This window comes from Sciurus vulgaris (genome assembly GCF_902686455.1).
Source record: "Sciurus vulgaris genome assembly, chromosome: 2".
Classification (NCBI taxonomy): domain Eukaryota; kingdom Metazoa; phylum Chordata; class Mammalia; order Rodentia; family Sciuridae; genus Sciurus; species Sciurus vulgaris.
In genome coordinates, this window is record NC_136462.1 from 114,550,791 (window position 1) to 114,568,608 (window position 17,818).

At 40.0% G+C, this 17,818-nt stretch overlaps 1 protein-coding gene across 6 annotated transcripts in view; it reads left to right on the forward strand.

Moving 5' to 3' along the window:
- The first annotated feature begins 3,026 nt into the window (after positions 1–3,026).
- MAP2K5 (mitogen-activated protein kinase kinase 5) overlaps positions 3,027–17,818 on the forward strand; it is a 241,415-nt gene continuing 226,623 nt past the window's right edge. For 2 of the 6 annotated variants that reach the window (XR_013762228.1, XM_079129590.1), the window contains exons 1-2: positions 3,027–3,858; positions 9,654–9,702. Coding sequence is in view for 4 of the 6 variants with exons in the window: in XM_079129590.1 (XP_078985716.1) it covers positions 3,724–3,858; positions 9,654–9,702 (184 nt within the window). In the remaining 2 variants the exon portion in view is untranslated. Of the gene's footprint in view, positions 3,859–9,653; positions 9,703–17,818 lie in introns of those variants that run through there. The other 4 variants (XM_079129591.1, XM_079129589.1, XM_079129588.1 and 1 more) reach the window with 4 other exon arrangements.

Below are 17,818 nucleotides of genomic sequence, written 5' to 3' on the forward strand. Positions count from 1 at the left end.
CCTGGGAGCATGCTCCTGAAAGAAATAATAGGACTCCAGTCTCTCTGGCTTTCTATTTTGAGTTGTTATAATTCTTTCCTCTCCTACAATTTCTCCATTGTGGCCCCATTAGCCACTCTATGGTTCTTACCAGAGTCAGGCTGATAGCATTGCCATACCCTTGAATCCCAAAAACTGAGTTAAATAAATTTCTTCTTTACAGAGTTAGCTTGCCTCAGGTATTTTATCACAGTAACACAGACTAAAGCAATATCCAGAAGAATTAAAAGCAGGGTCTGAAATATATTTGTATTTAATATAAATTCATGTATATATTCATTATTTAATTTTCATATATTTAGTATAAATTCATGTATATTTTCATTATTTATTTTTGGTGCTAGAGATTGAACCCAGGTCTCAAGAATGCTTAACACAAAACTGAGCTACCCTGCAGCCTTAGAAGAATACCCATGTTCTAGTAGCATTTTTCACAATACTGAAAAGGTGAAAGTCATCCAAATATTCATTGATGTGAATGTACTTAACACTGTTGAATTGTACACTTAAAAATGGTTAAGATGGTAAATTTGATGTTATGTGTTTTATCACAAAGTATTAAAAAATTCAGCAAACTACTAGAATCTAGCTTTTAAAATGCCTCTTTTTAGTTAAGTTTATCAGTAAACTGAGGTTACTATGGGGCAGTTTTCCTATTCCTTAGTGTTACCACACTGGTGAGCTGCATTGTTTTCATGTACTCTTCTGGGCTCATTTTTCTCCTACTACCCACCACAAGTTAACACATATTTTACTAATTTGTCTGTTTTCCCCCATCAGAACATAATTCCATCAGAAGAGGAATTTTCTATTACATTTATTGAGAAGTCTCTGGTTAGTCAGCTTTCTATCTCTGTGACATAATAACTGACATAAACAATTTATAAGGAGAAAAAGTCTATGTTGGTTCATGATTTCAGGTTGTAGTTCATGGTGGTATTGTTTTGGTCTGTATTGAGGCAGAACATCATGGTGGCAAGTGTATGGCAGAGGAAATCTGCTTGCTTCATGGCAGCTGGGAAGCAAAGAGAAAAAGGAAGGGGTGGAGGTCTCAATATGCCCCTTAAGGGCAGGCCCTTAATGACTAACTCCCTTCCACTAGGCTCCACTTCCTAGTAGCACCACAGGCTGTTGATGAAATCTTTAGCACATGGCCTTTGAGGGACATTTCAGATCCCTCAAGCTCTAATATCCCTCAAGAAGGAAAAAAACCACACCAGCACTGGGTTTTTGTTTGACTACAGTCAATCCGCTTTATGGCTACTTCAGTGCTTGAGTGACACTTGACTTATATTCACTATTTAAAAAGAAGGAAAAATGTACTACGTGCAAAAGTCTTAAGATTACATACACCTTCAATGCTGCATATTAAATACACCTTAGATAACAGAGCTTATTCTATTGGGTAAGGAGATCAAAAAGCAATATTTTGTCATTTATGATCATTATGGAATGGTCTTGTATTATCTGTAACTATGATATTTCTTCAATGAGAGTTAAAAGAGTTTTCTGAAAAATCCTTGTTCAAATAATCAAGGCTAAGATTTCTTTCTCTATAAAGGCTATGAAGAACTGAAATGTGATTATATTGGTTCTGCAAATACTGGGAAAGAACTGAGTCTGCATTTGTGTAAGAAAAGCTTCAGAATATGTATGCAAATTTGGCAAATGGAGTTGGTTTTCCCCATGGTACTTTGAATAAAAAAGACATTTTAACAAATCACAGGTTCATAGAAAAATCTCTAGTTTGTGATCTATTTTCTCAAATAATAGGACATGAACTTTTAATAACAAGTACATTGGGACTTTTGGTGAACAGTTTATTTTTCAGAGGACTGAAGTGCAGGTGGAAAGGGGCAATTCGTAGAATACCTGGAGGATCTGACTAAATGAATTTCTACCTAAGCTATTAAGTTACAGTAACTAAAAAGTGATAATTTATCTCTTACAATTGCCTTCCAAATTAGATATAAAAGAAACTCAGAGAAAATCATACAGAAATAATTTTCGTATTATACTAAAAATGACCAACATTTAATTTTTCTCTTACATTAATCATCCATTTGAGAGGAAACAGAAACACCATCCCCCAATTCAGGCAAAATTCATCCCAAAAAAGTGAAGTCGATATGTGCACCTTCTATTGCAGAGATATGAAGGACAAACCTACATGCTGCCATTTGTAAACAAACATGTTTCTAGGCATCCTAGATCAACAAGATTATGCACTTAAGATCTGAGGCAACAAGGCATTTAAAAATAACCAAGGTTTACAGCCACTGCCACGGTATCACCGATTTCGTAAGCAATGCAATTTAGTTGAAAATATATGGACTAGACAGGATATTTTTGCAACGGTTGAATAAGAGATTATGCTGCTACTACTACAGCTGTCTCCAGGCAGTTAAACTCAGTTCACTGAGTTTCTTCACTATTGCTTTTGAATAGGGGGCTGTCTGGTATTTTAGGGGTAAGGAACTTTCCTGAAAAATTCATGTTATGTTCTGCTAATGTGGGAGAAAGATGATGATCCTCTAGACCTGTGACTTGGGAGGAGGAAAAACCAAGTCACCCACCCCACCCTATTTTTTGTTTTTGTCTTGCTCTTGCTGATTCGATGCACAAAACCCCACCAACATTTAGATGCATGGCTTGACAAAGTGTGGATAAACGAGAGCTGCCCTCCTGTCCTTCGGAAGGTTCTGTGAAGGCAAACTACGCAATTTTAAGCCTTAACTTGTCTATGGGCAGCCTCCCGCTCTAGTTGAGACTCGTCCTTCGTTTGTTAGACGTTTTCACCCCGCTGCCTTTAACTAACGCCGAGAAAGGGCCGTCACCCGGCCGCCACGGGCGGTACTGGGCGACGCGGTCTGACCAACCAGCAGGGTCAGCGCCTCGGGTCCTCGTCGCCCGGCGTCGCCCGCTGGCTCCCGGTTCCCGCCAGCCCGGACGTTGGGGCGGTGCGCCCCGGAGCTGCCCTCTTCCAACATGGCGCCGCGGGAGGCGGGTCCCACTCTTCGGCTCCCGGGGTTCCGGCGCCGCGCGTTTTGGTTCCGGAGTAACCGTGGTCTCGCCGCCGCCTTACTCCGCCTCTCGCCGCCGCTGCCACCGCTGCCGCCGGACTCACGGCCTCGGGCGGCGGGGACCGAGCTCGCACGCGCCGCGCCCTCTGGCTCCAGGTGGGGCAGAGGACTCGCCCGGACCCTCCCGCCCAGGGCCCTCCTCGGCCTTCTCGTGGTCCCGCGGCCCAGGGGCTCCTTCTAATAGACCCAGACTGAGTCTCCTCGGGTCGGGGACCCTCCCCTTGTCCCCTAAGCCACCAAGGAGGGTGGACACCTGCCGCCGCATCTCCTGAACCCGGGTCTTGGCTCTGCAGTCCCCTCTCACCCTCACAGACTGCTGAGAGCTTCACGATTCTGTTTTGCCTTGTTTCCAACTCTAGAACCTTGCGACCTCCGGTCACTGCCTGTTCCCCAGGGCACCCTCCCCGGGAGAAAGGCTCCATCCCCACACAACCTGGGCCAGGCTCTGTGCCTGCGGGCTTCTTCCTGATTCCCTGCTCTCTTCACTGCCCCCCACCCTCTGTCTTGTGCCCTTCACTCCCCTTATCACCTCTTAGAGCCCGTCCTAACCAGGGACCAGTGGGTACCCCTTGCCCCAGGATGTGAGCCCCTTTGACCTGTAATGCTGTGGCTGGCCCTTGGCCCTTTCCGTGCCATGGAGAACCAGGTGTTGGTGATTCGCATCAAGATTCCAAATAGTGGCGCGGTGGACTGGACAGTGCACTCTGGGCCGCAGTTACTCTTCAGGGATGTGCTGGTGAGTGATAATCTTAGTGTCCAAATCCTAGTGTGTGTGTGTGTGTATGTGTGTGTGGGGTGGCGGCGCTCAGAAACGTGGGGGTTCAGCACCTTACTGATGGTGGCATGAGCTAGTGGTGGTTGCCATTTTTGGCCTCCAGTAGGGGAAGTTTTGTTTTGTTTTTGTTTCAGCTACAACATTGATTAATTGCATTCACTGAAACCTGGCAACTGTGCAGAGCCCAGGAGAAATAGATGAATCTGGCTAAATCCCTGTCCTCAGGAAGCTCACAGCCTGGACTGGGACTTAAACACAGAAGGAGCAGATTGGTATATAAGAAGTTGAATTTAGGAGAGTTTCTTCCCAAGTGTTTGGGGAATGTCCCTGGCCAGATTCCAGACATGCTTTCTACTCACTTCTCTGAATTTGATGACTTGCCTGGAAAGGGAAATAAGAGCAACTTTAACTTAACCATGTTTGAGCAAACCTAAGATGCCATTGATTGCAAGACAATCTTATCACTAAGAAAGGAAAAAACACTGCCTGTTAGACTGTGACATGCCATCCCTGCACACAGCCCAATTTCAGAGATGTTAAAGTACAGGAAATGCATGCATCTTATAACTGATAGTGTATTACCTTCAGGATACTCAAAGGTATTTTCAGATAAAATTGTGTAATGTTAGAGTTGAGTGTAAACTTGTAGGTGGCCTGTTCAGCCCCCATGTCTTTTTGTTGTTGTTCTTGTAGGTAGTTACTGAAGAGTACTGAAGTGAAAGGATTTTTCCAAAGCTGTGTAATTTTGAGTGGGAGAGGCAGAATCGAATTCATTTCCTTACTTTTACATAGTATTTTTTTCCACATCTTTGCATCTTTCTAATCTTCATTTGACGTGGACAGGATGCACTGGGCCCATTTTATGTAGTGAATAACTGAGACATCAAAGGCAAAAACTGACTTTGAGAAGCAGGTTGCAAAAGGCAGAGGCATAGTGGAACTTACCTGCAAGATAAGAGAGGGTTGAGGGTCAGGGATGTAGTTCAGTGTAGTGCACCTGCCTAGCATGTTTAAGTCCCAGGTTTGCTCCCAGCCCTGGGGGGAAAAAGGTGTGTGGGGAATTGAGTGGTAGGTCCTTGGGAGGAGAAAGAATTGTGATGTGGTTTTTTGATTTTCCTGGGTGACTGAAAAAATTTTCATTCCAGTGGCTTCATTTTTGAATTTTGGATGTTACTGACCAAGTAGGCTATGCCAGATCTTCAGGAACCTAAGCCGGGAGTGTGGAGGTTGTAACTAAGCCAACAGTCTCCAATCTTGTGCACCAAATACCATCCTTCTCTCTTGCATCTAGAGTTCTCCACACACTCACACATTCATGGATTTCCTCTTATGAAAAGCCCACATTCCTCATGGTCGTCTGGGTCCATCTGATTGGTTTTGGCCTGACTGGAACCAGTTTCCTCTCTCACTGTACCCTCATGAGCATCCTATGCCCCAGTCTATAGAATCACTGTCAATTCTCCCAAGTGCTCAGACTGGCTCTGCACTGACCTTTTCTTCAGCTAGCCAACTCCCACCTGTGCTTCCAAGTCAAGCTTTGCTTTTCCTCCATGGTTGGTTATATGACTGCCTGTGTGTTTCTGCAGTTCCATGTGTTACTCCAGCAAAACACAGACTTGGTCAGGATTATTTGTCTGTTCCTTTAGAAGATACACTGCTAGAGGAGATGGAGATCTGTTTCCCCTCTGTCTCTGCTGCTTCACAGGACCATGAAATATTTGTTTAATCATGGAGTTTAAAAGAAGATAGATGCAATTACAGTTCTGTGGACAGAGTGCTGGGTTTTGAGTCAAGAAATTTGAGTTTAATTGCCATCTGTCTCACTAACTAGGCAAGTCACTTACCTCTCAGAATATCAGTTTCCCTCTTTGTAAAAGATTTGTGAAGCTTAAGTAAAATTTGTGTTTATGAGGAAGATGAATTTTCTCTTACTTTACTCACTTGAAACAACCAAGTATTATTTTAAGTAGAACAATACAGTGTTGAAGGCCATAAACTGTGGAACCAGGATGTCTGGTTATAAATTGGAAGTCCTACCACGTGAGCTGGTGGCCTCTTATTTCAGTTTTTTCTGTTAAAAAAAAAAAAAAAAAAGGAAGGGTGTGAAAACAGTGCCTACCTCATAGAGTTTTGAGCACTGCCTGGGTTGATGTGTACGAAGGACTTGGAATCATCTAGCACATAGTAAGTGCTCCGGAAGTGATGTCACTACAGCATAAGGGCCAGGCCCTTGGTCTTCTGCTTCTTGAGCACTTCCAAATTGTTCTGCTCCAGGCTTAGTGGCCTAAAGGAACCACTGCTCAAATGGCTCACTACTAGTGCTCAGAGCGCCATGTGTCTGCTTTGCTTTCGGACGTCCAGGTGGAGCACGCTTGTCAGGAAGGCCTGGTGAAGGCTCATGACAGCGGGTGCTGTGCATTTTCCCAGGGAGTTCTGCCAGCATGCAAGCGTAGATCGCTGTGGTCTGTTCTCCCATTTCACTTTATCTCTTTATCAATAAAAGGCAAAAACCAACAGAATGTTCCAGTATCTCTGGCTTAGAATCTTAAACTTCAGTCACTGAAAACTGGAAGCATCTCCTTCTTCTAATCTACCTGCTGCTTTCTACTTTTGCCATCCCAGTTTTCAAATGTGGAGGCATGAACTCCAGAGGGGGAAATGCTTTGCTAAAACCATCTAGTTAGTGTTCGGGAGAACCTAACAGAAACCAGAAGCAGGTTGGGTCAATGAGTTAGCATAATCGAACATCTCAGACCCTGTGTGAGTTGTTGAGGGCTTCAGGCACTGCTTCACCAAATGCCTGGGAGAACCAGGGTAACTCACTTGTTCTCTCTTGACCTTGTGTTTTATCTGATCATCTGGCACTAGCTGCAGTGTGAAAGAGGTCTACCTGGTCCCCAAGGGCAGAGGCATTTAGTATCTCTTGTGTCTGTTTTTTCAGCTTTCTGGGTTTCTCCTTCTCCCGGGGACTGAGTCCTTAAATTCTAGGAAACCTGTGCAGGATTACACTGGATTAGCATGTGATAGAAGAGAATGTCCAGTTCTCTCCTTTTCTGTTCTTTGTACCCTGTCTCTAAGTCCCAGCTCCTGATTTCCTCTCCTGTATAAAATTTGTCTAAATGAAGCCTGTGATTTTTTCCTTCCTCCTGAGTTAGCAAACACTATTTGCTATTTATAGCTTTAGTTTGGCTCTTATACTAAAAGTGCCTTACATTGTTAGTCTTTATCTCTGATCAGATTCTAGTCTTCCTGGAGTCTAGGAACAAGTCATTCTTCTAGAGCCTACTTGCAAAACTCCTGGTATGTAGGTGCTCAGTTATATTTTTGGTCTGTTAGATATTTATACAATTTTTTGAAAGGAAGGTGAAGGATCAAGAAATGATCACTATCAAGATATGTAAATTTTAGTCCATTTTGAAACTAGGTGAGGTAAAAAGTTATGTTGTTTAAGGGTAGGAGAAAGTCACTTGGAAATAAGTCCTTTAAATATAACTGGAAAATATACATGAAGTCATTAAATGTACCTTGCTTAAAAATGACCAGAAGATATTCACCAATTTTCAGACTTTTTACCTCTTTGTCATTATGAGAGCCCCACTTAATTTACTTTAAAGAAACAAGATGGCCAACTGTATTTGCATGATTCAATCATTTTGCTATTTTTTTCTTTTCTCCTGTCAGATGTAAAGCATGTGGGGTGCCATGTTTATATTGATGGGCAAAGCATGCCATTGTTGCCCAGCAGGGGTTTCAGCTGGTTATTAGAAATTTTCTGTTTGATGGGGTCTACTATTCTTAAAGAAGGAAGGATTCTAAGTTAGATTGTTAATTCTGCAGAGGGAGTTCACATCTCAAGTTTGGTTGTCAGATGTTTGGGGCTCCTTGGAAGTAACCAGTGATAACCTAGACTTGGAGGGTTGGGATGGAGCGTCCTGGTCCCCATCCAGACCCCTTCCCCCATTTTTTCCGTACTGATTAAGAAAAAGTCTTCAATTAATACTGAGGAAGGGTAGAGTCAGTGAGCAAATTATCATCATCCTCCACTGATAGTTGGGTGCTGAATTTAAAGGTTTTATTATGAGGTAAGCTTTGTAATGTTCTAGTGATCAGGATTTATTTATTTAACAGACACTAATATGGCACTTGCCATGTGCTCGACACTCTTCTAAGCCCTTTACAGTTATTAACTCACTAGTCCTACAAGGCAGGTATAGTTATGATCTCTTTTTCTATGTAGGGAAACTGAGGCACAGAGACTCATTCATTCAACTGGTGAGAGACCATGCTGCCTTCAGCCCTAGCAGCCTGGCTGTAGTCTGTGCTGTCATGCTTTATGCTGGGCTGCCTGTGTATTGCATCCTGTACTTAACTGTGCAAACTTTTCCTATCAAAAAAAAAAACAAAAAAACTTTCTCCCTAGGAGTGTATAGAAAGAATTTTCTAACCCTAAAATCTTTTACAGATACTTCCTCCAAAAGTTGATGTTTCATTTGCTAAGACTACAGTCAGAGAAAACAATCTCTTTTGACTCTAATGAGCAAGGGCTGCCTAAGACAGTTCTCTTTGATCAATTTTATATGCATAGATTTATTAAAAAAAAAAAAAACACTGTAGAGGCAAGACTATTATGCAAATTGCCACTGCAGCAAAAGCTTCTAAAGAATTGTCTTTAGAAGGAAGTTGCAGCTAAGTGCCCTGCTTGGAAGGGCTGTGGGTCCCCTGCTGAGAACCACTGCAAGTGGCTGAGGCTTTGTCAACTGGCTGCCTGGTGCCAATTCTGGCACAGCCTGGCAGGGACATTGTGGCAGAGCTCCCAGAGAGAAAGGAGGTTTGCAGGACATTCGGGTGGGACTAGACATAGTAAAGGGTCACTTTCCCCAGAACTCAGGAGTTGTGTGCCTCTTCATTTAAACGGTCTCTAGAGTAATCTTTAAGTGTTTCAGCTTCTTAGATTCACATTGACATGTGATTCTATATACTGTTTTGATTTTTTTTGTAGGCCAGATGAAATTTTATTTTGGTGTCGTTAAACATGTTTACCATTGCTGAAGGGGAAGGGGTGATGAGAACCGCTTGTATGAAATGTTGCTTTTTCAGTTTATATCATCGTCATGGAAACTTGTATGTTTCACTCCTATCACTGAGTGCAAGGCTCCATGTTGCTTTTTTCATAACAGGAACTACATTTGCTGAATGTCTACAATGTGCCAGGTCCCAAGCTTATGTTTATCATGTTATTTAGTTTTTACATTACCTCTGTAAGTATTACCACTAGACCCATTTTGGAGGATAATCAGATTGAGGCTCTAAGAGTTTAAGTGATTTTTTTTCCAAGTCATGCATGTAACAAAGAATTGAGATCCAAAACTAAGGTGCCCTGACTCCCAAACTCCTTTCTCTTTCCCCCATAGTACATTCCACAGCCTCCCACAGAGGAAACCATTTGTGTGTGTGTGTGTGTTTGTGTGTGTGTGTGTGTGTATGTACAATAGTGTAGTTGTATGCACTGTTGAATTGAGAGTAAAGATTGTTATTAATACAATCTACAAATTTTCTAAAGATTTTTCTCCTTGGAATAGAGATTTAAAGTCTGGGCATACCTTGCTGGGCTAAGTGTGATTATGAGCTAATGTTTTTATAGTTTATGCCAACATTTCAAAAAGCTTTCTCAGGTTCTCATATTTCCTCTAGGATTTGCCACATGTTAGCAATAAAGAAGATGGCTAATTGTGTTTCTTTATTCTTTCTTTGTTTAGGATGTGATAGGCCAGGTTCTGCCTGAAGCAACAACTACAGCATTTGAATGTAAGTGTGGCTTGAATACTTTCTTGACTGTTTCTTTCTGCAGTAATATTTCAAAAGGTTTATGGGTTGTATTACTTTAGAAACTGACAAAATCAGGTTATTTATGATCATCATATGGTACATTTAAATATTTATAAATTAATACAAGTTTAATGATGATACTGAACCAAGTAATATTTTCTTATTTAATCATATCTTGGATGTCCATATTTCTACAATATAGCTTTAATTACCAACATGACCTTTATCTGCTCTTGCTCCTTACTGTAATAATATTGTGGGGCAAAATGAAAGGTGTAAACTACCTGTAGACCAATGATTATTGATTAAGAGATTTTAATCCTTTACTGCTTTAAAGCATAGCAACAGAGTAGAGCTTTTATGTGAGCATTGTGTGGAATAATTCTACTTTAGTGGAGCTTGGGCTGCTAAGTGATGACAGGAACACTTTGGGTCTTTTTTAAAAAACATATATATTTTATATATATATATAATATAAATATATATGTATATATATATTTTTTTTAGTTGTAGATGGACACAATACCTTTATTTATTTATTTTTATGTGGTGCTGAGGATCAAACCCAGTGCTTCATACATACTAGCAAGTGCTCTACCACTGAGTTACAACCCCAGCCTATTTTGGGTCTTGAGTCCGTCCCCTCTCCACTGAATTGGCTTCTAGACAGGGTTAGGGTATGCTAAACAACTGGTTTTGAAGTGAATCAGGTTATCGCAGAGGAGGCCACAGTGTGAGGTTAGTCAGTAGCAGAGGGGCCCAAATCCTGAGAAGGATAAAGTTAGAGTTTGAACTTTGATTCCCATCAGTTTTTGAAGAAGCAGACCATTGTTCAACATCAAAATCTTTGTTTTTTCTACATGATAGTGTACTTTTTGTTTCTGTTTTTAAAGAAAATGGTAACAGATAGTACAATGGGTACCTCTTCTTTGGAGGACAATTTGGTAATACTTACCAACATGTGAGATGTTCAAAACCTTTGACTCAGTAGATCCACTTTTGGAAACTATCCAACAGAAATAGCTATACATGTGCCAAATAACCTTCATACAAGGTGTTCATTATGGGATTATTTTTAATAGCACAAAATTAGAGGTAAATAAAATGTCTAGTATAGTCGATGAATACATTATAGTTTACCCATATTTGGAAGCTAAGCAGCAGCTGAAAAGAATGAGTTATACCTCTCTATGCATTGACTTAGAGAGATATCCAAGGGTTGAATAAACAAATATGCATGATATGATTCCATTTGATGAAAAATCTGCCCCCGCCACGCTTTTCAGGGACAGGAACTGAAGAGTGCCTGCTGTAGTGCTTTCCGGTAGTCTCCCCTGGAGAGTGGATGTGGGGTTTGGGGGTGGTGAATGGATGAGCACACTTTTTACTTTATATATTTCCCTATTGTTTGAATATTTTTCAATAATTATTACTTGTTTTTAAAAGCTACTGTGAGGGCCAGGCTCTTGGGAGGCTGAGGCAGGAGGATCGCAAGTTCAAAACTAGCCTCAGCAAAAGCGAGATGCTAACCAACTCAGTAAGACCCTGTCTCTAAATAAAATACAATATAGGGTTGGAGATGTGGCCTAGTGATTGAGTGCCCCTGAGTTAAATCCCTGATACCCCCCCCCAAAAAAATCTGTGAATAGGATTATTAATTAGTATTTTATTAACCACACTAGACTATACTGTTGACACTGTGTCTGAAATATATACAGTGTTGTAGGCTCTGCTTGGATTTCTTTTCCACAGCTTCACAGGGTGCCAGGGTTTTGGTGGCAGCCTGGGAGTCTGCATTTGCAGTATGTACTCTTGCCGGATGCTGTGCTAAGAGCATTCCATGATCAACTCATTTATTTTAATCTTCACAAAGTACTTTGAAGGGCCATTATTAGCTCCATTTCAGTTGAGGAAAGGACATCTCCTTTTAAGGACTTCTCCTTTGAGGAAAGGACACCTCTTCTGAGGAATTTTCTCAAATAAGTGGTGAAATGGAATTTCTAGAGTAGATTCCAGAGCATATATTCCCAGCCATTGTGCTGGACTTGTTCTGAGAGTTGTCATAATTGAAATCATGTGTTCTCTTTTTCTTAAGCCTCACAAAAAAGCAGCTTACTTTGTACTTTCCACTTCTTGCTTTCTGGGTCCCCAGACATTTGCCTACTCCACTGGCTCCCAGAGTTAGGAGTTGATATTAGCAATAATACTGATTGTTTTACCTGTCATTTATTGATGGCTTTCTCTGTGCCAGCTAAGGTCCTAGATGCTTTACTTACTAGATTGTGCCTGTGACTTTGATAATCTGTGAATTAGGAAAACAAAACCTCTGGGAAACTCAGACACGGAAGTGCCTGTGTCCTCCAGGAGTGGTGCGGCCCAGGCTCAGACACATGTCTCTTTGTAAAATTCGCACTCTTTATAACTAAGCGTGTTGAAAACCTGTGGAGTGTAAGTATGGGAGAAAAACATTTAAGTTTCTAGGTTTAAGTTCTTTGACATTGTGCTCCTCCTCTTCTCTCAGCAAGAGCAGCAGCTCTATACCCATCTATGTCTGGAACAGTTTTATATGGAAAACAATACAAGCAGAAGCACACACACAGACAAAATAACAATAGGCCTTTTTTTTTGGGGGGGGTGGTGCTTGGATTGCTGTATACTTCCCATTACAGACTTGAAGTCCTAGCTGGCTTTTTTTTTTATGACTGGTCTAGGGTGGCTTATTTTTTTCTGAACCAAAAATCTGAACCTATAAATGGAACTAATATATAAGAAATAGCTAAGATATAATTTGAAAGTTAATTTACTGGATTTTGGGGGATACTTCTGTGGTTTATGGGTACAATGAGCCACCCTCAAATAAAACTTTATTCAAAGAAATACTTAAGGTATTTAATAAGTATTTAATACTTTAGCATCTACCCAACATTAATTGATCTCTTATACAGGAGAGGTGGCATTTTATTCAGTGATATGCATTAAGCAGTTAGAGAAAGGACAGATGTGAGATCCACCTGTTTTACATAAATGTAGAGAAAAAGAGAGTTACAAGAATAGAAAACAGGGTAAAGGTTAGGTGATACTACAAATTCTTTCACAAATTCTCCATCTTGTCAGTGAAACTGATGATGATTCCAGATGGCTCACCCCTGTGCACCTCTACTAGGACAGGGAACCCATTCAGCTGCCTGCTGGTTGGCTGTGTGAGTGTTTTCCTTCCTTACTAGATTTTGAGTTGCTTTGTGATAGGCACTATACTTTATTTTGCTCTTGCTGTCTTAGTACTGAGCATTAGAGCCTTAGACTATTGTACTTAATGAACAAAATGGAAAGCTGTGTGTGTCCATATTCATATAGGAATTATAAAATACACGTGATCTAAAGCTAACCGAGTAATTTCCTTTTTCCTATTATTTGTGCTATTGCCTGGGCATGGCATATAATTTGTTGGTGGTGGATAATTCAGGCCCCAAATTCAAAACCCAGTGGGGAAGAAGGTCTTTAGGGGTGACATTCTTTCTGATTTCTGGTCCAAGGGGAACTAGGGCTGGTTGAGAGAAGGGAGGCCAATCTGAGCTGAACTTGCTTTTGGATGGGTGGTCCTAAACCTCTATTTTTTCTTACCAAGTTTATTTATTTATTTATTTTTGTGTGGTGCAGTGCCTCAATGTGCTAGGCAAGTGCCCTACACTGAGCTACCACCCCAGCCCCAGAAGTACTTTTTAATAGTTAAGGTTTAATTTGTTTGATTTGTTTTTAAGTGAAGAAGGTATAGATAGATAGTTTTTTAAAAAAATCTAGGCAGCACAGAAATAAAGGGAAAAGAAGGTTCCATTTCCTCAAATCCTCCAATTTGTTTTTCATTGTTAGCAGTTTCTTCTGTATCTTTACAAAAATTTTCTCTGTATTACGTTCTTTCTCTTGACCCCACTGGAACAATATATATTAGGCATTTTTCCAGTATCAGAGTGCACAGAGCAACTTCATTCTCTTGGATAACTGTATTAAACTTAATTTTTTGACTGTGGCTTAATGTAGTTGGTCTACTGATGGACATTTTAAAATTGTCACCAGTTTCTCAGTTTTAGAAAAAATGCTGAACTCAATGGAATTGTCTTATATCTTTTCTGATTATGGAAATATGTTTGTAGGATAAATTCTTAGACTTTGGAACTATGGAGACAAAGAGTACCCATATTTTAAATTTCAGCACCTAGTACCATGTTTGTTTTTCAAAAGTAGGATGAATTATACTTCCACGAACACTTTATGAGAAAACCCATTTCTCTCTACCCTTACCAATTCTGGGTTAATAAACTTTTTAGTTAATGTCAATTTGATATGTGAAAAAAATATTATAATACTGTTTATATTTAATTATAAATGAGTTTTATCATTGTTTTCATTTATATTTAATGTCTGTAAACTCTTTTTTGCCCATTTTCTATTATTTGTTTTTTTTTAAATTGATTTGAGTTTTCCTGTTAAGAAAATTGACTGTTATCTTAACATGTTACAAATATTATTATAAACTGAACTGAACAAATATTATTCAGTTTATTACTGTTTTCAGCTTGCTTTGATCTTCTTATTCTCTTTTTGTTTTTCCATAAAGAAGTTAAAATTCTTACATGGTCCAATTTATAACATTTTCCATTATGACTTCTGGGTTTGTCATGCTTAGAAAGGTCTTCCACATTCTAGGATATTGAAAAAAACATTCATTTGTATTCTTTTTTCTTTTTACTTTAATGAAGTCAATACACGAAGCACGTATTAGTTATATATATAAATATGCATGTTTGTATCATAGTTTTTTTTAAAAAGCATGCATTTTTTATTGCAAAGATGAGATTAAAAAAAAAAAAAAACTCTTATACCATCTTCAGTTTATTTCTGTGGAAAAAATCAGGTGGGGATCCAGCTTTATTTTTCAAACAGATAGACAGTTGATCTCATGCCAGTTATTGAATAATCTGTCTTTTCCCAGATGTGAAAACATTTCTGAGATGAGGCCAGGTTCTATAACCATAAAATATCCTGTATGTTTGCATGTGTGGGCCCTACATATGCCGTAGGAGCCTGACATTCATATGGGCCCAGAGACCCCTGCTGGTTTTCACAGTTTCATTAGCAGATTAATGAGTGCACCAACACATGAGGTGATAAAAATCTACCGTGCCCACTAATGCGTTTCCTGTGAGTGTCTGTTACACGTGTTCCTCTCCCTGGATTTTTCTCTAGACAAGTAATTGCTTTAAAATGACTGTTGGACTGGTGTTGCTGGGCAGTAAACTCTCAGTGGTGACTTGAAGGATGCATTTTGAGTTTATATAGACAAATGCTGGCTTGCACACAGATGCCATGTGGTTTTACTTTTCCATGGCACTCCACTTCACAGATTCAGGACTAGAGCCCTGCTAAGTATTTTTGCACTTGTCAAACTGCATCCAAGTTTGACTCAGATAAAATATTTTTGTATCTGTCTTTAACCTGTTTTATATTCATTTCTCATTGGACAGAATTCCTTCAGTTGTTTTATGAATTTTTGAAGGATTGTTTTGTATTTTGGTTGGCAATCTTTATTTTTTTCCCATTTTTTATTGGCGTATTATAGTTGTACATAATGATGGAATTTGTTGTTACATATTTATATGTGCATACAATATAACAATATAATTTGGTCAATGTCATTCCCCAGAATTTCCTCTTCTCCTTTCCTCCTTCTTCCCCCTGGTTCCTTTTCTCTGTTCTACTGACCCTTGACTTTCAAGTTTGGCTTATTTCACTTAGCATAATGTTCTCAAGTTCCATCCATTTTCCTGCAAATGACAATTTTATTACGGCTGAATAAAATTCCATTGTGTATATATACTGCATTTTCTTTATTTATTCATCTACTGATGGACACCTAGATTGGTTCCATAGTTTGGTTATTGTGAATTTTGCTGCTGTTAACAACCGTATGCATGCATTGTTATAGTATGATGACTTTAGTTCTTTAAGATAGATACTGAGGAATGGTATAGCAGGGTCATATGGTGATTCCATTCCTAGTCTTTTGAGGAATCTCCTTACTGATTTCCATAGTGTTTGTACTAATTTACAATCTTTGGTGGGAATCTTTAAACCAACATCACATATTATTTTAAAATGAACATAGCATGACCTTTTAAAGGAAAATTTCAGTTTTATAAATTGTAAATTCTCTTCTTCTAGAGAAGAGCTCTAATTGTTTACTGGAGTGACACCTGTAGGAGATACCGCACGTCTAAATAGTGAAGAGAGTCTCACTAAGAATAATTGGGTAGGTGCCCCTTTCTACTTTAGAGCAAACTCTGAGACATAAGATATGTGGAAATACAGAGTTTAATTTCTTAAATTGTTTCAACAGTATGTATATGTAAAAGATAAGCTGTTGCTTATAAGCAAACTAGAGAGGTTAGGAAAATTTTTAATTCATAATAAAACTACATTGTCTCAAAAATATTTAACAAGTAAGAGTTAATTATGCATAGTAGAATTCGAGGCAATTTGAGGGGAGCTTTAATTTATGGAAATTTTGGCTTGAAATATCATTTATGTAAAAAGTCCAAATCCCTTTTAGTCACATGGGAATCATTGTTGCTTGTTAGTAATCTTGCTAATTTGTATGAGAATTTAAAAGTTTAAGTTCTTTACCCAAGTACTGAACTACTTGTTTCTTGATGTCAGGGGGCAGTGCTGCTCCTATTTTAATCTCTAGAAACCCTCCCATAGTACCTGGCACAAAGGTGACTCAATATGTGTTCTGGAATGCCAGGGTGGCTGAAGAAATGAATCAGTAAGGACAAGCCTGGTACGTCCCACCCATCAGCAATCCTCATTTCTCTCTGTTCAGAGTGGCTGTAGCATGTGATGACAAAACCTCAGCTTGGCTGGGTGCAGTGGCACTCGCCTGTAGTCCCAACTACGTGGGAGGCTGAGGTAGAGGGATTGCTTGAGTCCAGGAGTGTGAGGCCAACCTGGGCAACCCAGGGACACCCAGTCTCTTTAAAACAAAAAACTAAAAATCCTCCCATTTGTTTAGGCCACCAACTCTCACCTGATCAGGGAAATAAGATCACTGCCTCCATACAGCCTCTTTTTCACACAGCAGCCAGAGCATCTTTTTTTCTTTTTTCTTTTTGGTCTTGGGGATTGAACCCACTAAGCTCTATCCCCAGTCTTTTTTAAAAAAAAAATTTATTTTGTTTATGGTCTCACTAAATTGCTGAGGGTCTTCTAAGTTGCCCAAGCTGGCCTCAAACTTGTGATCCTTCTGCCTCATTCAGACTCCCAAATTGCTGGGAGCTCAGAGTGATTCCCCGCAGCAGGATCATGACACTCAAAATCCTTCAGTGACTTCCATCTCAATTGAGAGTAAAAGCCAAGTCCTCAAAATGCCCCATAGGTTTCTACATTTTTGCGTCTTCCTCAACCCTGTCCCACTGTTACTTCTTAGAACTGCTCTTTCTCTCCCCACCTCTCCTTCTGTCCAGCCACCTCAGCTTCCTCTGCCTCTGGAACATGCCAGACATTCTCTGGGCCCAGGGCCTCTGCATCAGCTGCTCCCCGTGTGTGGAACACACTTTTCCAGTTACCTGCATGGCCTGTTCCCTTACTTCTGTCACTAGGTGTAAGTTCCATGAGGCAGCATTTTTGCTTGTTTTTTCCCTTTTATCTCAGTGCCCAGCATAATGTCCACCACATATTGGGCACTTTTCTTTTGCTGAAAGGAGAAAGGAAATCAGGAAGCCAGGAAGTAATCAGAAAGAGAGAGACCTGGAGCTAAGTGAAGTCTCATGGCCATGAACATGTGTCCATAGATTAACTGTGGCCTTGCAGTCATGCCCAGGTCATTAGACTCTAACCCTGAGAACGGATCAAACTAGACATCTTTTCCAGTAATTTCCTGTTTGATGTCTTTCTAACCTCTACAATTATGTTTTCATTTCTTTCCTCTTGCCTGGGAAAAATGCCTTTGCTGTAGTTCTAATTGACTCCCACCTGGCACAGAAGGAGTGTGACAAATGACATATAATATATTGCCTTAACTTTCTTTTACTCTTTGTAGAAG